General features: G+C 41.0%; 1 protein-coding gene across 6 annotated transcripts in view; it reads right to left on the bottom strand.

The window, feature by feature from the left end:
- The window catches only part of SBF1 (SET binding factor 1), a 119,752-nt gene that overhangs the window by 57,418 nt on the left and 45,173 nt on the right, over nt 1-17,161 (bottom strand). For 3 of the 6 annotated variants that reach the window (XM_044279916.1, XM_044279918.1, XM_044279920.1), the window contains exons 5-19: nt 16,896-17,006; nt 16,675-16,698; nt 15,046-15,151; nt 14,829-14,961; nt 11,471-11,579; nt 9,923-10,036; nt 8,807-8,884; nt 8,449-8,562; nt 8,230-8,358; nt 8,029-8,127; nt 5,073-5,277; nt 2,568-2,680; nt 2,064-2,213; nt 316-384; nt 40-195 (exon numbers count right to left, since the gene is read on the bottom strand). In XM_044279916.1, coding sequence (XP_044135851.1) covers nt 40-195; nt 316-384; nt 2,064-2,213; nt 2,568-2,680; nt 5,073-5,277; nt 8,029-8,127; nt 8,230-8,358; nt 8,449-8,562; nt 8,807-8,884; nt 9,923-10,036; nt 11,471-11,579; nt 14,829-14,961; nt 15,046-15,151; nt 16,675-16,698; nt 16,896-17,006 — 1,710 coding nt within the window. The remainder of the gene's footprint in view (nt 1-39; nt 196-315; nt 385-2,063; nt 2,214-2,567; nt 2,681-5,072; nt 5,278-8,028; nt 8,128-8,229; nt 8,359-8,448; nt 8,563-8,806; nt 8,885-9,922; nt 10,037-11,470; nt 11,580-14,828; nt 14,962-15,045; nt 15,152-16,674; nt 16,699-16,895; nt 17,007-17,161) is intronic. The other 3 variants (XM_044279917.1, XM_044279919.1, XM_044279921.1) reach the window with 1 other exon arrangement.

Here is a 17,161-nt window from a genome sequence, read left to right as displayed (position 1 = left end):
CAGAATCCAAGACTAAGAGAGACACATAAGTATAGTTACCGGGTTAGAAGCAGCTTCTTCAGAATTTACATACAAAGCCCTGATGTGGTTTTGAACATCTTCATAAAACATGGCTTCCCAGAACTGCATGTTGGTCCAAACTAGATGCTCTTGTACACAGCTGTAAGCAAACTGTGTGATGCCAGGACTTAATTTCTGGAAATAAAATTTTTGATGGAACATAAGGTGATAATAAACACACAAGTAATGAAAATCTTAAAAATAAATTAACAGAGCCATTATTCGACAATCATATCACAGTCGTAAAAAACGTACCCTGCAGAATGCAGTCACCAAAGGTAAAAGGGCTGCAGCTATAGAATGTTCATCCAGTGATGTGCAATCCTGAGGAAGAAAAAGAAAAAGGTGGCCCATTACTTCCAAGCGCCACTTCCAAAACATTTTCATCACCGGGATGTCCGGTTTCCCATATTGATGGCCTATTCTCATGATAGATTATCAATATCAGATTGTCAGACGTCTGACTCACGCCATCCCCGCCGATCCCAAGGGTATAGATCATCAATATCGGACAACTCTTTTAACAACCTATATGTCACTATGCTTTTTTTATTTTTATATAAAATTGGGTGGATGGTTATCTGGGTATAATTTTTGGAAGTCGCTCTGTATTCTATTTCTGTCCTGCCTATTTAACTCCCTCTATGTTTGGGCTTTTAGCATGGCAGACAGCCTCACTTAAAGGGGTTATTCTGGAAAAGATAATGATGACTTATCCTCAGGACAGGTCATCATTATCACATCAGCAGGGGTCCATGTCCCAACACCCCGAATGATGAGCTGTTTCCGGCTACGCTGAGTGATGCAGTGCTTGGTATTGCAGCTCAGCTCCGTTGACTTGAATTGGGATGAGCTGCACCTAGGATAAATGACTAATGTACAATGATGTCACTGGCCTAGGAAGAGGTTGCGGTGCTCAAAACCTCTTTTAACAGCTGATCGGTAGGGGTCCCAGGTGTCACATCCTCACAAATTGGATACTGATGACCTATCATGAGGATAAGTCAAATACATTTTCCTGGATAACCCCTTTAAGGCCAAGTTCATACTTCAGTTACTTGGTCAGTTATTTCCATCATTTATTGTGAGCCAAAACCAGCAGAGATCAGGTGTAATGTAGAGATTTGCACCTATTCTGTATTTTTGACCCACATCTGGTTTTGGCTCACAGTAAGTGATGAAATAACTGAAGTGTGAGCTCAAACTTACTCTCTCAGTCAGGGGGATGGGGGGTGACACATCCCACTCTTAGGGCTGTATTACACCAACAGATTATCTGACCAATATTTGTCCAATCAGACCAATAGTTGGTGTGTATAACAAAAGATCCGTGTGTGTAAACAGCCCTCTGACCAATGATTGGCAAGAAAATCTGTCAGATACTCTGTTGGTGTAATACAGTCCTAAATCTTCTGTCAGCATCTTCATCTAGGGTCATCAAGAGAACAATAAAGCGGTCATACTATCATCACAAGGATTACCCTTCAGATAAGATCTGCCCCTCACAGCTGCACTGAACTGACAATGGATTACTTCCCTATTTAGGTGGTCTTATTTCTGTTGACCGCTACAGAAGGACAATATTTTGTATTTGATTTTTAATGGCATGGTACTGCCAAAATAAAAAAAGGAAACAGTAAAAAAATTCTTAGAAATGTGTTTTCTATGAATAGAGTTAAAAAAAAAAAAAAAAAAAACATACCCTTTACTGATGAAAGTGTCCTTGGCTGTATCACAGTTCCCTAACTACACTGAAAGAGGTTGCAACAGAAATTATGATGAAGCAGATTTTAAGGTCTGCACCACATGTCAATTTTAGTAATTTCTCATGTTTTTAAAGATTTTGTTACGGCTTCAAAACCCTGAAAACAGTAGAGCAGTTAGTGATTCTAGGTTGCAATATGGGTTAGGACAACACTAGGCAGGCAGTAAGTTTGCTAGACAACTGGTCAACTGATGAAAGGAAAACATGTTGGACCTGGGACAAAATAATAGCAACCAACCTGTAGGCAGCAGTTCATTAGACGAACAACAAAGTCAAACTGCTGGTGATCCAACACGGCCCGATTCTGCTGCACGTGCAGGTTGAGCTCCTGTGTTAGACAATGCCGAGCTGCTCTCCCTTTCAGTGCCCGAAGAACAGCAGGCTGAAGCTGAGGCGAGAAAGATCCAAGATTAATTTTCCCAGCGTATATGAAAATGCAAACATTACAAGGAACTACAGCTGGGCGATTTTGGCAAAGACAATTTCTACAGCTGGGCGATTTTGGCAAAAAAAAATTCAACCCTATGGAAGTTTTTAAATTTGAATATCGATTTCCTTATTTTTGTTAATTAAACTGAGAAAAATGCCCACCAATAACAACTTCTGAGATATCTGGATACAATACGATAGGTACACTTTATGCACATATTAACAGATGAGTTATTGACCTACATATATTTGTGTCTTCAAACAGATATATGGTTAGTGCTTCTTACAGATTCAGTGAAAATGTCTCCATTACCTTCTTTGCCTCCAGCATTTTATTTTCAAAGATATAAGAAATACAGTTCCTCACGACTTCTAGCCGTCTGTTGCTGTTTGCTACAGCACTGCCGTTCCGCTCCACAATTGCTGCTACGAAGATGCAAAGACAAACATTGGTTAGAAAAAAATATACTGACAGCCCGCTTGCAGATAAAAAGAAAGGTCTCTCGAGATTTAATAACTTTTGCATGCCTCTCAGTTTACTCCAATGCTTTCATAAAACAGGTCACCATGAAATACAATGCAATTTGCAGTTATAGAGCAGAAGGAACTGAGCAGATTGAGATATAGTTTTGTGGGAAAAGATTCAGCAATACTGTAATTTATACAGTTAAACCTCTGCTCTTTCTGACCTCAGTTGTACATGGGAACTGACTGATAACAGCACTTGTATAAGTGTGTGTGTGTATATATATAGGAGTGGAGGGGGATCTGTGGATGGCACATAGGAAGGGGTGGGTCAAATTTATATTAGGGGGGTGCCCGAGTTTAGTCTCGCCTAGGACAGCACAAAACCAAGATACACCACAAATATATATATATATATATATATATATATATATATATATGTATGTATGGATAGAGAGAGAGAGAGAGAGAGAGAGAGAGAGAGAGATTTCACAAGTAGTGCAGAGTTTTAAAGAAGTATTTACATCTCAGATATTAATGGCATATTGCTAGGATATGCCATCAATGTCAGATAGGAGTGGGTCCCAGAGGTGGGACTGGCACCTATCTCCAGAATGGGGCCCCCGAACTGAAAGAGAATACATAGCGCTTGCGCAGCGTGCTCTCTATTCATCACTATGAGAGTTCCAAAAATAGCACAGCAAGCAAGGGCGGCCACCGCTCCACGAGTGCTGGAAATAGGAAGCCACTGCTCGGCTATTTTCCGAACCTCCATAGCGGTGAATGGATGGTGGCCCAGAGGCAATTCTGCTGAATATCTTCCTCTAAGTTACATATCAATCTGCTCAGCTCCTACTGCTCTATAACATGCTGCCTGCAGATTGCACTGCATTTCGTAGTGATAGGTTCTTTGAAATGTATAAATTACAAGTTTTGCTGAATCTTATCCCACTAAGGTTGTTTCGGGTATCAAATTTTCTATACCCAATCGATATGATACCGGGATTTGTCTTTTATCAATACTAGGCTGTGCTACAGCACAGCCCAGTATCAGAGAATATGGATCGGGCTGCTCTCAGCGTGCGCTATGTTCTCTCAGCAGCACGGGGAGAAGGAAGCAGTCTCTCCTTCCCCCCTGTGCCGCTGCCACAAATGGGACCGAAGAGGAGAAAAGGAGGGGAGGGCACACTGCGCCACCAATGATAACTAACATTTAATACATTACAAATACAGGCATAAAAAACACATTGGTGGCAGTGGCCACAGGGTCCCCTCCCCTTCTCCTCAGTGGCAGTTCCCATCGGAGCCCCAGCAGTGTAATCCTGGGGCTCCGATTGGTTACCATGGCAGCCAGGACGCTACTGAAGCCCTGGCCGCCATAGTCAGCTCCCTGCTAGTGTGTGTACTATGCACAGGGCAGCAGGGAGAGTGTAAGATCCTATTCACCCTGATAGAGCTCTATTAGTCTGGGTTCAGACCTGAGGGTTTTACAGCGCGTTCCTACGCGCTGTAAAACGCTCAACAGGCAAGAACCAATAATTCCCTATGGGAATGGTTCTCACCTGAGCGTTTTACAGCGTGTACGATCGCGCTGTAAAACGCCAGACGCCCCAAGAAGTACAGGAGCTTCTTTGGGGCGTCTTGTCGCGCGTTCCCGTACATAGACTTCAGCGGGAACGCGCGACAATGGGCATTCGCTTGTTCCAGAGCCGCGATTGTAAATGCACATACAATCGCGCATAAAGAGCACTCCATCCCGAACGCTCAGGTCTGAACCCAGCCTTAGGGTGAATGAAACAAGGGATTAAAAGATCGCAGGTTGTAGCCCCTAAGGGGGCTAATAGTTATTAAATAAAAAGTACAAAAAAAAATAAAAAATTCAAAAAAACAACGAAAAAGTATAAAATATATAAACAATAAATAAACATTACATATCGCCACGTCCGAAAAGTTCAAACTATTAAAATATTTTAAAAAATCTCCTATGCGGTGAACTCCGTAAAAGAAAAGAAAAAAAAAAAAAAAAAGAAGAAAGAATTTGCGATTCGCCTATTAGCCTGCGCGATCGAAACAACCCTATATCCCACAAAACTATATATCAATTTACTCTGCTCCTCCTGCTCTATGAAATGCTGCCTGCAGACTGCACTGCATTTTGTGGCGATAGGTTCTCATTAATTTATTTCTATAGCATCACTATGCTAACAAACTTGTTAAAAAAAAAGAAGAAAAAAAAAGAAGAAAAGATTTAGAAAGTCAAGAAAATCTATACATATCTATGAAAGAAGCAAAATATGAAAAACAGACTGTAATGGTATAGAGAACTGATAAGACTGAATAATAAGATACAAACCAATAGGTGGTCCAGGTGGCACCATGCATTTCTTCTCCGACTTAACAGCAGGAGGTGCATTTTGCATTTTGGCAGCAGCCTGATCCAAGATCCACTGGATACTACTTTCATCCAGCAGAGGGAAGGTCTTATTTTGAGATCGCAAGTAACTTCCTTCTGTTGGCCGTTGAACTTTGTGCATACTAACAGCAGGGTATGGGTTCTCCTAGAAAAAAGTTAAAAAATAAATAAAAACCTAGTAAAAACATAGTAAATTACCGTATTTTTCGCCCTATAAGACGCACCTAGGTTTTTGAAGAGGAAAAGAAAAAATAATAATCTGTGGATGGCACTGCTATATATGTGTCATCCACAGATCCCCCCATAACAGTGTCCCTGTGTAAATACGGAATGACACCCAACACAGGAGCTGGGGGCCGGTAACTGATATTAGAATGGCAGCAGGCCCGGTGCAGTCACTGTATTCCATTACATCGGGCCCCACATTATGAATGAAGCAGGCAGAGCAGGCGCGTGACGTAGTGAGCGACGTTACGCTGCCACCCGGCCTGCCTGCTACTGGAATTTAAAGTACTACAGTTGATTTCTCTACCACTGCAAATTGCTATAGTTTAACAAAGCGCCCATGCCTACACGTTAGATATGAATACTACAGTGAAAGGGGCCCGGTGTAATAGATTACAGTGACTGCACTGGGCCCTGCTGCCATTCCAATATCAGTTGCCGGCCCCAAGCCCCTCCTGACTGCCCGCTGATACATTGTGGCCGGTGATGTATCAGTGTTAAATGGCAGCATTCGCCCCATAAGACGCAGTTTTTTTCTTTGGGGGGGGGGGGGAAGAGAAGTGCGTCCTATAGGGCTAAAAATACGGTCATTACATCTCAAAACGTACAGCAACTTGGAAATATGAAAGCTGAGCCAGTTCTCCCATTCTCATCTCTAGGCGTCCAACATGCACAGCAATGAAGGAGTTTCTCAATACTTGAAAAAAGAAAGTCCAGCGTGACAGGGAGATCCCATATAATATCTCTTAAAGAATATACCCCAGTGTTCTAAAATAGTGATTTTAACACAAAGGGTACATTACTCTATGTTTTCTTACAGGCCTTAATAAAAGATACTACGAGGGATCTGCCTGTCGTGCCAGGGGTGCACCTAGCCTTTCTGCTGCCCGAGGCAAAAACTGAAACGGCAACCCAACCCCCTAATGCCACTTTCTTAGCCTAACCCCTTCCCTCCAGCCCTACTGTTAAAGACATACTTGGAAAACATTACATACAGAGCTACAAAACATACAGTGTAATACAGTGCCACATACTGTGCTTCCCAATACTATACTGCAGAAACAGATAATCCTGCTTCCATTTCTCCCCACTCTTGGCAATCGCTTCACCTTGCACCAACTTGTAAATCAAGCAAAAAAATAATAATTATCCTGTGCCTAAGCCGGACATACACTTGAGATAATAAAAGGCTTGAATCGTTGTTTGGTAGACCGCAACCTCTCTTGATTCCCCCCCACCTCCTGCACATGCATACTTTTCTCAGCAGAGCATACATGTGTTGAGAATGAAAAAACTGAGAAAGCCGCCACCAGACACCTCTGGCGGGTGGCTTATTATCCCAACAAAAGGATGGGCGGGTGAAATTCAGCATGTTCATCTGTTCTCTCTACCAGACAAATGCTGTCGGTGGACAATAAGGAGGCCCTTATTGTCCAGCTGATCCGGTCGAAATTGGCAGATTTGAAGGCATATATCTAATGAGTATGGTTAGCTTTAGAACTGCTTACTCCTCACAATTAGGTCTATATCTGATGCCACTTATCCTTGCCAACAGTCACTCTTTTCCAGGACCATCCAGCTAAGCACTAGAGCTATAGTCTGTTACAACAGATTCGTGACAAGGAAATCTATAGGTTTCATAGATGTGTAACATGAAGATTACAAATGTCCTGCGTTTTGGGATTCAAATGTTGGTAATCATGTGTTATCACCGTTATGGGTATTAATGTCCTCCTAGAGTTCTTTAAAGAAGCACTCCAGCAGAAAATGTTTTCCCTATATAGAGCCTGAGACTTATCTCAGGGACAAGACTCATCTCAGGTTCATTTGCATATGTATCAAATCGTTTTTTTTTACACAATAAAAGCACACAGAGCTATGGGGACTGGGTATTGCGGATGTGCTAGCGGCTATCTAGCAATCCATGTCCCCAGCTCTATACACAAAATCCAGGTGACAGGTTCCCTTTAAAAAATAATGTAGAGGCTCTAGTTTATGCCTTGTTCCTGCATGTTTGAGTGGACCTGCCATTTATGGGTTGTCTGCCATCTTGGTCCTTTCTTCCCCTCTGATATAAGAGAGCCAACATTTTCCTTTATGCTCTGGTTTTGCGGAGACAGAGGGGTGGAGACCCATCATCCTAAAGGCAGCCAGTGAGACCCTGCAGAGTCTTAGTGTACTTCTATGTTATGCTGCTTCAGTCTGTCTCCCCTGCCTCCTGCTTGTGATAGGTTCCCCCATGTCAGCTGTTACAAGCAGGAGGCAGGGTAGAGAGCTGTGTGAAAATGCATCTTATAGAAATAAACAAGAGATTCATTTCACAGGACACACAGATAGCATAGACAGTCAGGGGAGTTTTAGAATGCTGCAGCTAATCATTTTAACGGTCAACAATTAAAATAAGGAAAACGTGCACAGGTAAAATACTTTTCCAAAATTATGAGTAATTTTGCTGCTGCAACTAATGTGTTAGGCAAGTTCAGTTACTAATCGAAACATGATAATTTTTAGCTCATGAGACAGAACAAATATGACCATCACATTCATCACATGAAAAGCTCCATAGCGGACAAGGGAAAAAAAAAACTATTATAACAGCGTCTGAACCCAGCCTTTGACGTACAGTATAACACAATTGATAGAATGACTGGGTCAACCCCACAAAACCTACATTCCTGTAGAGCTTCTCAGCTAGTTCTTGCACATGCTTCATTAGGTTTTTCTGCCTTCCCTCCTCGTACTTTAATTTGTGCACATCATAAGCAACCAGCTGTAAAGAATACACATAAAATAGGTAAGTCAAGAGAAGACTGACATGTTCAAAAACATTGACAGGGTAACAAATGTTGTTTCTATGTATTGTAGTGTCTACCTCATCAAATAAATCCAAAGATCTGTATGGTGGACCTCTCTCTGTCACTAATCCAGCAAACGCCATGCCTTCTAGAACCTTGGTTAGAAAATCATCTTCCACCAATCCACGCTGACCCAAAAAAGATGCCTGGAATACATATGTACATCAACTTAAAATGGTGTTCTCAGAACAATATACATATCTGTTTTGGGTTGAAGAAGTAGTGAGTAAACCCACCTTATGAAACCGTATGACAGGCTCTGGGTGAACTCTTATGATCTGAAGACAACAACGGTATCCTTGCAAGATCTGAGCAAAAAGACGAAGGAACACGGCACGTACTTCCATATCCTGTAATCAAGCACAACAACAAAAATGTACCAATAAAGTATACTTCTGCACAACAAGAAGCCCTTTTTACACGGGTCGAGGATCATGACAATTATCCAGAATGAGCATTCATAGGAACGCTCTTTCTCAATAATGGGCCCTATTAAAAATGCTGTTGCTCGCTTGTTTAGTGACCCCAACTTTTATGTTGCACATAAAATTCTCACCAGCCGACAGACAGTCCTTAAAAAATATTGTTATTTACCTGCATTCGAAGAGTTGAAGCTGTTATAGAAGATGGAGGAAATGCCAAGTCAGCAATTTGTAAAGCAGGGTCAAGAACCTGAGAAAGATGGCGTGATTAACACAGTTACAATACAACTGGCACAGGCTCAACCCAAAAAAAGAGTGTTCAGGTCATTTTCATGCAATTAATCGACTAGATCAGAGGTCAGCAACCTTCGGCACTCCAGTTGCTGTGAAACTACAACTCTCAGCATGCACACTTGCTCAGCTGTTCTTGTAAGTTCCATAAACGTTGGAGTTGTAGTTTTAGAACAGCTGGAGCGCCAGCGGTTGCTGATCCCTGGACTAGATAAATGAGATAAAAGTAGAGATCACAATAGAAGACCAGTAGAAATCTGTAATAATACAATCCTTATTCACAGGACAGTATTTTGGGTCCACATAAGATCGGATGTTGCTCCATTCTTTTCGATGGGGCCACAAAAGATGCAGCTAGCACACCGTGTGCTGTCCGCATCTGTAAATAATAAAAATAAAAAATAGAACATGCCTATTCTTGATTTTGCAGACAAGAATAGACATTTGTAGCAAAGGTCAGGATGTGCTGATCCACAACTTGTGGAAGGCACACGGCCGGTTTCTGTGTTTTGTAGATCCACAATTTGCATTTGTAAAGGACCCCTTACCGTTACAGTAGATGGGCAATTATCTCAGGAGGAATCTGTGTTTATCTGTGCGCTGGCGGGTGCCGTGACCTTCTCACAGCTTACTAAGCACAGTGCCATACATTGTATAGTGGCTGGTATTGCAGCCCAGGACTATTCGCTTGAACAGAACTGCAAATAGGCCACGAGAGACCTCTGAATGTGACGACACTGGCCTAGAAAAAGGCCGTAGTGTTCACTGGAGAGCTGCAGCCTCTTCAAGCAGCTGATCAGCAGGGGTGCTGGGTGTCAGAATCCCACTCTTTAGCTATTAATGACCTATCCTGAGGATAGACCATGAATAGCAAACTCCTGGAAGAACACAACACCTAAAAATATAATGTGCCTTTAGACCAGGTTTCAACGTGATGCTAGTTCACTTAGATGATGCAAAGAATAGAGAATTGAATGTTGCACTGAGACATTCCTACCAGTGACAAGGCCTCTTGCGTGTGATGGACCAACGGTTCAGGCAGTAGTGGAATCTGTACACATTCCGGGATAGTTATTGTGCCACCATCTAAATCTGCAATTATTACATCAAGCTGAGGAGAGCAAAATTGGAAGAAAAAAAAAAAGAATATAGTCATTTTATAAATCAAACCATTAAAGGGGTTGATCACTTTCTGATTATCATTGACCAATGTATTTGTAAGATGATTATATGACACTTACTAATATAGGCCTTGTTGAAATTCTGTCCCATTTTCTATATTTAATAAGATATGCCCCCTTGTTTGCCAAATCTTTAGTTCTGTCCACAAAGAGGTCATGTCTATAAGATGGCCGCTGATGGAGGGTCGTGATCAGGAAAATCACCTCTGTGATGTCTCCTGTCCAAATACACTACACCTGCACTAAACTCCCAACGGTACAAGTACAGATGGCAGGTGCAGGGTATCTGAATGGAGGAGACATCACATGGAGATGATTTGTCTGGTCACATGACCCTCCATCAGCAGCCATCTTATGGACAAGACCTCTGTGTGTAAAGCAGAAAAGACTTTGTAAACAGGGGGCATACATTATGAAATATAGAAAATGGGGCAGAATTTCAACAAAGCCTAGTAAGTGCCATGTAATCATCTAACAAACACATTGGTCACCAGTAACCAGAAAGTGGCCAACCCCTTTAAACGCAACATTACTATGGAGCTACCAGAGCCCAAGTAGACCTAGTCATGCCATAATAGTATATAACTGAAAACATAACTTTTGACACAACCACTTTTCTTTATGTATGATACTTGTCTGGTGTTCTCGAGCAACTAGAATGGGCAAAGTCCCATTACAGTTATTGAATGAATTATAAAGACTTTGTAGGGTGCTTTCAAAAGTAATTTTGTTGGTGATGTATTCTGCATTGGCTTTTTTTTTTTGCACTTTGGTATTTGCAGCGCTTTTTGCAGCAATAATACCAGTTCCAGATGTTAGCTGAAGGTCTATGGGAAATATGAAAACAGGCCACACAAGTGTTTTCTTAATTAGGTGCCGTTTTTATCTTTTTTGCTTCTATTAAAAACTGCATGCTGTAGATCTTGCAATTTTTTCAAGCATTTTGCCAACAACTTCTATACAGGGGAGAAATGTGATGGAGAAAACACTAGTGGCAAGACAAATTGTGCGCAGAAATGCCCAAAAAAAAAAAAAAAAAAAAACCACAAGAACCCAAGCAAAAAACACAGGTGTAAAACAAAAAAAAAAAAAAAAAGCATTTGTGCTTATTCAGGTTTTTTTTTACATAGAAAAAAAAAGAAAAAATGCCAGAACCAAATTCCTGAACATAAGGACCCCTACCACTTGAATCTCTCAACTACACAAACTGGAAAAACAGCACCCTAGTCAGCTGCTAGGAGCACATGAGAAGGGAAGCTCTACAAAAGTTGACTGTTCCCTTAAACATACAATTGTTTGTTCTGGATTAAATAGAAAAGTTGAATTCGTAAATTTAGAATTATAAAGTTATAAAGTATTCTTACCAGATCCTGGGTCTCTGACCGAAAGAGGGCATTTACACCAATGATGAATGGCGTTGGTGTGCTGAGAACTTCCAAAAGCTGAGCAGGGAGAATGGGCACATATGTGAAACTGAAAAAGCAAAAGAATGATATGAAGTTAAAAGAATGAGACATCAGGTGCACATTAAAAGGCACAATAATAAGGCTAGGGCTACATGGCGAGACTGGTTGCAGGCAGATCACAGAGTAGCGGTGATCCCATAGAAATTAATGGGATCGCAGAGCGAGAGGCAAAAAATCCAGCGCTGCAATCCCATTCATTTGTATGGGATCACCGCTACTCTGAGATCCTGACCATGACAGCTGTCACACATCCAGTGTTGCTGTGTAGCCCTAGGACTAATGCTACGTCACTTCCAATTGCAGAATTATTTAGATCTCGTTAATGGATCAGTAAACAAAGACAATTCACAAAGAAAAAGATCAAGCAATTATTACTGAATCTTCTCTCCTATAACCATATTTAACCTCATTTTAATAAATCAACGGAATACATTAACCCTTTCGCTACCAGCGCTGTACATGTACGGCGCTGAAGCGTTGTGCAAACATGGCGCCCGCTCGCACGTGTAGCGGGCTTCATGGCTGGTCTCTACTGTTTCAAGTGAGACGGCCAATGAGGATTCCGGTAATTGATTTCATTGAAGGCCAATATAAGAAATGAGCAATTCAAAGTACCGTAATAAATGGATTTGAAAAATCTATGATTGTTCAGAATTGAAAAAATATAAATAATAATTAGCATTTTGTACCCCCAAATATTAGCTTAAAAATCATAAAAAAAAACTTAAACATAATAAAAAAGAAATACTTAAAGTGTAACTGTCATTTATTTTATTTTTTTGGAGTATTGGATTGTGGTGATTAATATCTCCTTGGTGGCCCTATTTCAACTTTTTAGGGGGAGGGCTCTGGTTACTGACACTTTTGGGGGGCTATTGTTACTGGCTAGTGAGGGCAGGCGGGATTAGCCTCAGGGTGAGGGCAGTGGCGGCCATCTTAACTGAATAGTGAAATTGCAGTTTTATGCAGACTGGTTGCTAAGGGCTGAATCTTATTAAATATGGGGTAAGTCAGTCTAATAGTAACTGATTCTGGAATATCATGTGATTAGTAACTACATATATGAAAATAGGGTCTAAGTGTGACAGTTATCCTTTAAATAAAAAATATAAACATCGGTATCACTGCGACCGAAAACGCCTGTACTATTAAAATATATTTCCAATATGGCGAATGGTGTTACGGAAAAAAAGGTTCAAAATGGACAATTTTCAATTTTTTCATCGATTCTCTTACCTTAAAAAAATGTAATAAAATGGGATCAAAAGTCACACACACACTCCAAAATTGTATAAAAACTACAGATTGTCCTGCAAAAAATGAGCCCCCATCGAGCTGAAAATATATAACTATAAAAAAGTTACGGGGGTCAGAATATGGTGATGTAAAATATATGTGGCAGTGTTGTAATCATATGGACCCAGAGAATGAAGGGCACAGGTCAGTTTTGCTGCAAACGGAATGCCGTTGGAACAAAATCCGTAAAACTGGAGGAATAGCATTTTTTTCCTAGTCCACAATTAGCCCTCATACAGTTATGCGAACAGAAAAAAAAAAAGTTATGGCTCAAGGAAGTTAGGGGAAAAAATGAAAACGAAAAAAACCTCCGGTGTCCTAAGGGTTAATAACTCTTCTTCATATGTCCCAGGAGAGGAGTCACTTCTCCACACAATTTCTATGTCTGTCTGTAAGACAACTGCCTGAAGTAGAGCACAAGGTTTATTGAGTTCTGCCCCTTGCTAAGGCTTCATAATCACTACAGATCAGCCGGCAATTAACCCCTGATTTCAATGGGAGCAGTGCTTTAGTAGCAAGCTCCGACCGGATACAATGCTGCTGCTGCTCTGGACTGACATCCATCAACGGAGCTACACAGACCAGCTGATCAGCAGGGATGTGGGGTGTCAGAACCCCACCAATCAGCTAGTGATGAATTACCCTCAGGATAGGCCTTCGCTTAAATCTTGGACAACCCTTTTAACAGTAGTGGGGGTTTAACTAATGCCCATGTCCATGGAGGCTAATTGTAAAAATATTTGAAACAAGATGTTTTATAATATATCAACAGGGGAAGGAGTAGATATTTTAACACTATTCTCTACTCTCCAGCAACTCACAGTATTTATTTCAAATGCAGCATGAACATAGCCTGACCAGAAGCAGTGTATAAGAAGGTAGCATCTGACAACTATTTGAATAAGATGTCGCACTAAGGGAAATGGACACCAAACTGGTGCACCTGTATAATTGAGACCACTCATTCAATATATGAAGGATAAACACTAGATAGTATAACAGGGCACTCAAGAAACCGTGACCATGTGGTTCAACCAGTTAGGGACTTTATTCATAGTAAAATCGATATTTGAAATAGTATAATCGATGTTTAAAATTCGATTGTGTATTCGATAATATTTGATAACATGGAATATTATTATTCGGTAGCACACAACAATCAATATGCACAAATGGTAAGAACAAGACAATATACAGTAAAAATCGATAATCTTAGAAACCACAGTCACTGAATTATTAGATCATTCGATCCGATCTTGGTGTATACACCTGGGTATCGAAATATTGAGATAAAACCTTTATATCCCACTCTCGATTGCAGCAGCGTCCCACCAAAAATAAAGTAGGTAGCGGCGTCCAGCTACAAAGTTACTTGCAAGTAATGGTTGATTACCTTATAGTCGACCGAAAATTCTCCAGACTTTAGATCGTTTCCTCTCCTCCAACTATAGGCACATTCGAGAAGAGGAAACGATCTAAAGTCTGGAGAATTTTCGGTCGACTATAAGGTAATCAACCATTACGTGCAAGTAACTTTGTAGCGGGACGCCGCTACCTACTTCGTTTTTGGCGGGACGCTGCTGCAATCGAGAGTGGGATATAAAAGGTTTTATCTCAATATATCGATATCGAGTAAAGCCTTCATCACTTCCTGGTCCTAATGAGGAATTCCATAATAGAAGCGCACTATTCGCCCCATGAGACGCAGTGGCGTTTTTCCTTTGGGGGGGGGGGGGGTTTATTATGGGGTGAAAGTGCGGTAATTAGTATTTATGACAGACAGCGCCTGACAAACCCATTGACTATAATGGAGGTTTCCATCAAGGTTTATTTGATTCTGCCTGACAAAATACTGCAACTTTTGCCAGAATCTGCAATGGAGGCCCTAACGAAACCTCTGTCGCCGATTTCAATTTAGCCTTACAGAATGAAAAACACTGGCAATTACAACAACTTGTACCTGTATCTGAGGGGAAACATTATAGCCATGAGACCTCTGCAGGCTTCAGTCAAACGCTGGTAACTCCGAGATAGAAACAAGATCTTGTGCTCAGTGAGCGCTGCACAGAACAGGCACAATACATTGGTGATCCCTGGAAAGCAGAAACATTAGTAAAGTATGACAAGCTGAATGATAAATTACAAAATAAGTATGAAACCGACATTTGGTTACTTACCAAGCTGTCGAAATAACAGGGCTACACTACAGTTGCTGATTGGAATAGAGTCACATATTGGGGTTTGGATCACTTGGCGGTCCCCTGCTCCCAGAGATATGGTTCTCTAGAGGAACCAGATGTCAAGAAAGAAGCTTTGTTACTCATCAGTAAATAGAGGGATAATAGGCAATTTAATAGAAGTGAAAATTTAGCTGCAGCAACTGAGTGCCAAACAGACTGCAATGTAAGGCTAAGTGACTAACCATGTGTGATCAAAGACAACATAGCTAAGGGAGTGAAGAGCAGGGTTGGGGTTTACTAACTAGTTCAGGCAAACTAAGCAGCCACATCGTGTTTGCAGAATGTGCTCATCTCCTTACATGACAGGCATTAAATATGGGTCAAGATGCCCATGCAAAGGGGTCATCCCCAGTATTTGGCCATTTTTATAAAGTGCTTTAAGTTTCATAAAATACTATTCAATTGCTCAGATACAATCGAGCGTATACCAAAAATAATTCCATGGCACAGCATCAAGATCTCTAATAAGGAGACCTTTTGATTATAGAAATTATAAACTGAACCACAGTGATGGCTTCTGCCAAGCTTGAGAAGAGCCCACTCTAGCACTTTGCACACACTGTGGCCAGGCACATGCCATTTTGATTGACGATAATTCAGCAATATTATCAAAAGTGCAGTAGAGAGAAGAAACGTTTTCCACCCGTGAAACAACCAGAGTTGGAAAAGGACCACATTAACTAAGGAAGGTTCTTATTTAGAACGAGAAAATAAATAGGTGCCTAACAGGATTTTTACACCATACCCTATGCGCATAAAAGTCTTACAGAGCAGCAGGAATTTGCAAAGACACAAACCTTGACTTTGTCAATTAGTTTAATATGATGCCGCTGTACGAATCAAGAAATAAAAGGGGCTGCTGGGGCTCCCAACCAATCACATGGGTCCTGTTCCTAGCACCCCCAGATAACAGCTAAGGGTGCTTTCCGATCCACCAAAAGACGAGAGATGGGGAGAGAAAAAAAAAAAAAAAAGTCCTGCAACAGGATCCAGTTTTTTTTTTTTTGGGGGGGTTCTCTCTTCTTTTGACAGATCAGAACGGAAAGCTAAATGGCGATATGAATGCATCCTAATTTTGCTAGGGGAAGCTACAGCTACAGCCAGCCAGGAATTTCCCTTGCAGAGGCCAAAATGTAGTATTAAATGACGGACAATCAGATGAATTTTTTTTTCACATGTAATACAAGGAGTTTACCAAAATGGGAGGAACTTGTGGCTCTCTGTTCTGGCTCATGAAAAAGGGGGTGGGGGGTGAAAGCAGGGATTCTCTCCCCCAATCCCTCCTATGATGCCCACATAGCATAATAGAGAATATGGACAGGGGTTGTCCTCATGAGACAATTCCTTTACATGTTTTATTTAAAAAAAATATATAAACGGAAAGAACATCATTCCAGTACTCCACTTTTTGGTAATAAAGAATACCAGGATTTACTTCCTTGGAATTATTTTTTTTTTTAATAGTGATGTAAGGAGAGAAGGGCACTCGCACTTTCCCTACAGAGGTAATGTGAAAGGATAAGCAGGCTGTGTGCAGCGTGTCAGCAATTATAATGATGTGCGTACCATACCATCCTGCTCCACGTCAGACTGGGAGAAAAAAATTAACATTGGAGTTAAAGCAATGCACAAGCCTGGAGAGCTAAATTACTATTGAATATATTGACAAGTCTAAACAAGCACCCAGCCTCTGGTATGATCTGGTCTGTCCACTATTTAAACTAGGTTTTCTGCAGCACTGGTTACAATGAGAAGGTGGGTGACTGAGTGACTGACGCAGCTCTGACCTGGGTGCCCCCTGTAACGGGGACAGTGCAAGTTAGTAGATTTCCCACAACATTCTCCAGGGATACACTGAGGCCATCGGTGTGAATGGTGTAGATCAGACCTAAGGAGTCCTGTGTGGAGAAATATTACAAATGCAAAATGTTACAAGATTTCAGCACGCTCAAGAAATACTGCAGCATAATTACATATAATGATATTGAACAAGGTTACTAAATGGAAAACTAACCTAAATGAAGGGTGTAAACTTCAAAATACATTTACATAT

This window comes from Bufo gargarizans, chromosome 2, assembly GCF_014858855.1.
Source record: "Bufo gargarizans isolate SCDJY-AF-19 chromosome 2, ASM1485885v1, whole genome shotgun sequence".
Classification (NCBI taxonomy): domain Eukaryota; kingdom Metazoa; phylum Chordata; class Amphibia; order Anura; family Bufonidae; genus Bufo; species Bufo gargarizans.
The sequence above is the reverse complement of the archived record's forward strand: the minus strand, read 5'-3'. Positions and strand labels throughout refer to the sequence as shown.